General features: G+C 44.9%; 1 protein-coding gene across 1 annotated transcript in view; it reads right to left on the minus strand.

Moving 5' to 3' along the window:
• Positions 1–6,462, minus strand: part of LOC143286487 (uncharacterized) — a 234,332-nt gene extending 227,870 nt beyond the window's left edge. Inside the window, exon 1 of the mRNA XM_076594064.1 lies at positions 6,163–6,462. Within this exon, the coding sequence (XP_076450179.1) occupies positions 6,163–6,383 (221 nt within the window). The 5' untranslated portion in view covers positions 6,384–6,462. The remainder of the gene's footprint in view (positions 1–6,162) is intronic.
• Between the last annotated feature and the right edge of the window lie 803 nt (positions 6,463–7,265).

The raw sequence follows: 7,265 nt of genomic DNA on the forward strand, positions 1-7,265 counted from the left end.
GGAACTTTTCTGCATACTTTGTGTGTGTGTGTGGCAGGAACAGCTCCCTTTTCGACTTGGATTCTTTTACGGGCGCTACATCCGTAAAAATTCGTGCGTGCGTCCATTCCCAACCCCCTCCTCAACATCCCATAATTATATAATCATCATTTGCTTTTCTTTGTGTTGTTTTCTTTGTTTTTAACCGGGAATAAAAGAATATGTGATAAACGACATCACTGATGAGTTTTACTATGTGTTTGTGTCCTTTTGTTTTGACAGTGCGTGAAAAAAAAATTTACCTGGATGATAATAATAGAACCCGGCCAAACTCCGTTAAATTTCACTTGCTGTTTTTCTATATTTAGAAAAGAAGAAGAAGAAGTAGATGGATAAGTCTTTTCTATACGTATTTTTTTCGATAGAACTTCATGGAATTTTCTGTGTGGCTTGGGAAAAGAATTTCGTCCATTATCATGGCAAAATGACGCGTGTATGTGATTGAATGCTCGAGTGGAGATTTTTTGTTGTTCGTTTTGTTTTTGTTTGTTTGTTTCTGTGTATGGCATGTGCGAAGGATGTATGAATGTACTGTTTCTAGGTCCCAAAGGTGTACACGAAATAAACTTGTTGCCTTGCTTACTGTGCACAAAATACACATCAGTAGGCCTGTGTCTGTCTGTCGCGTTGAGTTGAAGAGCACATCCCCAACTTCTTAACATTGGGCAGATACCTTTTGATGTACTTTTTGACATTTTGTTTGCGTTGCTCAATGTATTGTTATCAATCATCCTCTTCGTCGTCGTCGTCGTCATTGTCGTCTTTGTTGTTGTTCTTATTGTTGTTGACGTTGAGGGTTTCATTCAAAAGGGAAGATGGTTCAACTGGCTAACTTCTTAACCTCATAGCTTCAAAGGCAGAAGATAACACCAAGAGGCTGGCCTGATACCTGCTGATAACACCAACCAGAGAGTGACAGACAGACAGAGACAGAGGCAGAGACAGAGACAGAGAGACAGAGAGAGAGAGGCAGAGAGAGAGAGAGAGAGAGCTAGAGAGAGAGAGGCAGAGATAGAGAGAGAGGCACAGAGAGAGAGAGAGAGGCACAGAGAGAGAGAGGCATAGCGAGATAGAAGTACGTTGTGTGTTCAGTCGAAGATAGATCTTTGTCGATTAAAAAAAACCCTGAACTTCGTGTATATAATTATGCTGATAACACCAACAAGGCACAGAGAGAGACACAGAGAGAGACAGAGACAGAGAGAGAGAGAGAGAGACAGAGAGAGAGACGGTCAGAGAGACAGACAGAGGTGTAGTGAAGGAGACACCATTGTTGAGGTCTATCCGATTTCATGCCTTTTGTTTTTCTAGAAAAATACTCGTAGTTATCTCTTGGAGGATGAGAGAGAAAACTGTTGGGTTTGTACTTTTTATGTTGGTGTCTTCCTTCCTCCCTTCCTGTCTTTCTCTCTCTTCTTTCTATCTTTCCTTCACCCATTCATTCCTTCTTTCTTTCTTTGTAACTGATTCGTTCACGACCTCTCCAGTGACATTTTTTTTCCGTGTGATTATCTTAAAAACTGCACATTATTTAATAATGTGCTTATTTCAATAGAGTGCACACGGAAGTCTGTATAGATGTAGAATCTCTCTCTCTCTCTCTCTAAATATATATATATATATATATATATATATATATATTTATATATACATCTCTCTCTCTCTCTCTCTCTCTCTCTCTATATATATATATATATATATATCCGTCACTATGCGCATACGTTTGTGCTTGCGTACATATAATCGTGTGTGTGTGTGTGTGTGTGCGTGTGTGCGTGTGTGTGTGTGTGTGTGTGTGTGTGTGTGTGAGAGAGAGAGAGAGAGTGTGTGTGTGTGTGTGTGTTTCATACACACACACACACACACACACATTCACACACACCCCTCTTCCTTTCTCTCTCTCTCTCTCACACACACACATTCAAACACCCCTCTTCCTCACACACACACACACACACACACACACACACACACACACACACACACACACGCACGCACACACACACACATTTTGTCTCAAAGAACTCACTCCTTGCTGTAAGAAAACACCAACCACCACCATCATGATATAGTATGTTATACACGCCAGACTTCAAAAAGACACGGCACGCACGCCTGGCCTTTCAGAAAGGACAGCTGCCACTGTCTGCATGGACTTCAGACTTCTGTGGATAAAGTCAGCTTTCGAGTGACGACAGGTAAGGCGAGACGTGTAGACTGAAATGATGCTGTTGTGGAAACGGCAAACAGGTAAGTATTTATTCAATTGAAAAGAAAATACAAGAGGTAAGGCGAGACGTGTAACTGAAAATGACGCTGTTCTCGGAAAGGCAGACGGGCAGGCATTTATACAAAAGGAAAAAAAGAAAGAAAAGAGACGAACGAAAGAAAAATATGAGGATGAATGGTGTGTGTGTGTGTGTGTGTGTGTGTGTGTGTGTGTGTGTGTGTGTGTGTGTGTGTGTGTGTGTGTGTCTGTGTGTGTGTGATAAATGTGGCTTTTTGTTGTTGGATATTTTTTTGTAACTATTGTTGTCGCTGTTCTTGTTGATTGTTCGTCATTCATATCTCTGTGGCTGCCTTCACCTCTACACTCCATCTCGCTCACTACGATCGGCTTCGGATTAACTCTTTTTACGCATACCCAGATTCAAACACTCGACTGTTGGCCGCCGTTCTTTCTCTGTCTCTGGACCTTGCAATTGGAATGAACTTCCTCTTTTGCTTCGTCAAGTCTCCACACTCAGCTCTTTCAAGTCTGGCCTTAAAACCCACCTCTTCCCAAAATAGCCTCCCTTCCCTGCCTCTTCCTTGTCTTCAGTTTCTCCAGTTTTAGAGTAATGCATGCGTGTGAATGACTGGTGCGAAAGCGCTTTGATTTGTCTCTGCACAAGATTCAGAGCTCTCTCTCTCTCTCTCTCTCTCTCTCTCTCTCTCTCTCTCTCTCTCTCTATATATATATATATATATATATATACACCATTATTATTATTATTATTATTATTATTATTATTTTCACAACTTAAGGGCTGAATGTAAAGGAAGCTGTTGCGCTTACCCCACTAACCCCGTGAAACAAAGTTTCGTCTCTCTCTCTCTCTCTCTCTCTCTCTGTCCCTCTCCCCCCCCCCTCCCGCCCCCATTCCCCCTGCAGTGGCGTGACGCCAACGAATAGCGAAAGCCAGCATCTTTGATCCTTTGATGTGGACATACCTCAGTTCTGCTGCATTACGAAAACATAATTCATGTCGGAAAGAAAGACAGAGGGACAAACAGACAGAACAGATAAACAGAAACAGTGAGAGAGAGAGAGAGAGACAGAAATAGTGAGAGAGGGGAGGGAGACAGAGGAACAGACAGAGAGAGAGAGAAGGAGGTGGGGAGACAGATAAACAGAAACAGAGAGAGAGGGAGGGGGGACACAGAGGAACAGACAGAGAGAGAGAGAGAAGGAGGTGGGGAGACAGATAAACAGAAACAGAGAGAGAGGGAGGGAGGGAGGGACACAGAGGAACAGACACAGAGAGAGAGAGCACGAGACAGAAAAAGCATGCACGGCACACTGACAAATACAAGTATAAAAAGTGATTGAGTGACGCACATGCACACACACGCACACACACACACACACACGCGCGCGCGCGCGCACACACACATACACAGAGAGAGAGAGAGAGAGAGAGGGAGAGAGAGAGAAGAAAGAGTGAGGGGATAGACAAGCAGAGACAAAGAGTGGGAAAGAAAACAGAGAGAAAAAAAAATTAAGAGAGAGAGAGAAACAGACAGACAGACACAGACAGACGGACAGACAGACAGTGAAAAGTAGAAAAGTGAGCATGTCAGCAGTAAAAAAAAAATATATATATATATAACTTGCTAGTAACTCTTTGGAGCAAACCGTGTTCTGGTTTTCATTTGACACCTTTATTTACGCCTTTCTTGTTGTTTTCATGCTTTACATGTTTTATTCCCTTTAAACGTGTAATACGGTAAACAATCCAGTCGACGTATCTTATCTTACCTTGGGTGTTTTGGTTTTTGAAGAAAAAAATATCAACAAAGACATTAATACATACATGAGGGGGCGGGGTGCCAATTCAGATATGTATGAGGGAAATGCGTATCAAATAAATCAGAGCATTCATCATTATTCGAGTGACAGTCAGTGATACTGTAATGGGTTGACAAAGAGACTTCAGTGACAGGACATCTGTTTCTAGTGGGAATCACATACACACAATGTCGGGCGTCAGTGATGTCACGCTCCATGGTAAAGATGTAAAAAAAATATTTCATTTTCAACTGTGCGAGGACAGACTGCCAACAACAACAATAATATATGTATATATATATATATATATATATATATATATATATATATATATATATATATACATGGCGTGCTTGCGTCATAATAGCTGCGTAAGGGTGACCCTGGTAACATGTAAACAAGTTATCCCTCGAGGAAGGAACGTGATCGTTCCGAAAATTTGGAATATGTGACAGATTGATGTGTTTGTTTTTCTTCTCTCTCTCTCTCTCTCTCTCTCTCTCTCTCTCTCTCTATATATATATATATATATATATATATATATATATATATATATACATATACATATATACAACACCTGTGGGAAGTACCAGAATCGGCCTCTTCTCCCACATGAGGGCACACACCGACAGATAAGCCTGCCTGCCTACTCATCCGTCGGACCGACGGGAGACTCCATCATATATCATATATGTATATATATATATATATATATATATATATATATATATATTTCTTTTTGATATAGCAGAAACAACACACACCCTACCTTTGTTACAATTATTTGTCAGGATGCAGACGTAGACAGGAAGAAAAACATGGCTTAAAGAATGCAAGTTTTAAGTGGGATCCATGTGTTCTGAAAGCGAGAGTATTGTCAGTTTATTTGTGCTGTAAACTGTAATCGTTTATTCTTCGATTTTGTGCCTGTCCTTAAAGCTTACTATGAAACATTAAAAAAAAGAGAGAGGGGGGCGGAGGGGGGGGGGATCGTTTTTCTTCATTTTGCATAGACAGTTGCAGGCTACTTTTTTTGTCAATAATAAGATTAAGTTATAAGTAGCATGAGTGTGTATGCATGTCGATCAAATACAAGTATAACTAGGCTTTTCGTAACCAGAATATCATAAGCATTCATACGTAAGTTATAGGTAGCATGAGTGTGTATGCATGTCGATCAAATACAAGGATAACTAGGCTTTTCGTAACCAGAATATCATAAGCATTCATACATCATTTATTCACGCCACAGTTTCCTGAACTGCTGGGCAATGTCTTAATTATACATCTGCTCAATGGATGAACGGTGTGCTAAAAGTTACAGCTGTCACTACCTGGAAACACACACACACACACACACACACACACACACACACAAAACAAAAAACCCCAAACAAACAAACAAAAACACACACACTTGTCTTCCTGATGGCTTGACTGCGTTTGCCCCCCGTTTATTGCTGTCTTGCTTGCCCTCGGGCTCGCTTGTCTGATTGTTTGCTTTGTGTGTTGCTTCCACGCCGTCCAAAATGGCCCAGTTCTCGGGTTGCGTACACTTTTACAAAACGCTGTGTCTGCGGCTTTATCCAGTAAGGATCTGTTTGTTGTTGTTGTTGTTTTTTAAAAGAGTTTCGTCTCAGTCACAACAAGCCTCCCATCCATCACGGAAACAAAACACGCAGGCGCGCACGGGCTCGCACCCCCTAACCCCCATCACCCAATTTCCAAACGTAAGCACACTCTTTAGAAACCAAGCAACAAACAACCAGAACACCACCACCACCACCACCACCACCACCACACCATCACCACCACCACCAACAACACAAACACCATCATCATCATCACCACCAACAACACAAACATCACCACCACCACCACCACATACACCAACGAAAACACCACCACCACCAACAACAACACAAACATCACCGTCATCAATACCACCAACAACACAAACATCATCACCACCAGCATCAACACCACCACCATCACCAAGCAACAAACAGCGAACACGCCATATTCCAACCAGGAAACACAAACAAACAAACAAAACACCAAAATTAACTCACAGATGCGTGGTTCCGGCAGGGATCTCCCGGGGGACCCTGGTGAGGTTCTGCCCGGAGCAGTCCACCCTCAGCCCCCTCTCCGTGCACACACAGCTGCCCGGGCACGGAACCAGGGTGGCGTTGTCCGAGAAGCCTGGGTCCAGGTGCCCCTGGTGGTGGGGGTAGTGCCCCCCGAACAGCATGCCCGCACCGCCAGCACCGTGGTGATGGTGATGACCCATACCGAACAGGCACGCAGGCAGGGGAGAGTCGCCGCCGCCCGTTGCAGCAGCGCTAGAGCTTGACGAGGAGGATGACGACGACGACGATGAGGAGGAGGAAGAGGATGATGATGAAGAAGAGGATGAGGCGGAGGCAGCAGCAGCTGACGTTACAGGCACGTGCAGCACAAGGAGCGCCGTGAGGAGGAGGACGGGAAGGAGCAGAGGATGGGGGTCTTTGGCTGCCACAGCTGCCGCGCGTTTTTTCGGCGTACTTCGGCGCGACGACGTGGACAACGACGATGACGATGACGATGACGACGGCGGCGATGTCCTGGCGGTGGTGCCGGTACCGGTACAGGTACCGGTTTCTGTGCTGGTTGAGGCGGTAGTGCCGGTCCTTCCGTGTGACGTCACCATATAGCTGGATCCGGTCTTCTCGGTTGACGTCCTGGTCGTGGTCGTGGTCGTGGTTGTGCTGGCGCCGCTCTTCATTTTCGGCCCTGTGGCGGAGCCCGCTGTCCTTTCCGTGGTGGCGGGTCTGCTCCTGTTCAACACCCCCGTGGTGGCGCTGGTGGCGATGGATCCCGACTCGTTTGACGTCACCGTGCTGGTTTCTGTCTCGTCTGACGTCATCGTGCTGGTTTCTGTCTCGTCTGACGTCAGCGTCCTGGTGGTGGATCCCGTCTCATCTGACGTCACTGCCGTCCCAGGTGACACGGTGGTCCTTATGACGGAGACGGTCCCAGTCCCAGTCCAGGTCCCAGTCCCAGTCCGCGGCATGTGTGGTGGTGAGCGGTGCTGACTACTTGGGGTTGTTGGTGACGAGGCACGGGGCAGGGCCGCCCTGGTGCTGAGGACGTCTCTCCTTCCTGTCGATGTCAGCAAATGATTGGTATGGGT

This window comes from Babylonia areolata, chromosome 10 (genome assembly GCF_041734735.1).
Source record: "Babylonia areolata isolate BAREFJ2019XMU chromosome 10, ASM4173473v1, whole genome shotgun sequence".
NCBI lineage: Eukaryota > Metazoa > Mollusca > Gastropoda > Neogastropoda > Buccinidae > Babylonia > Babylonia areolata.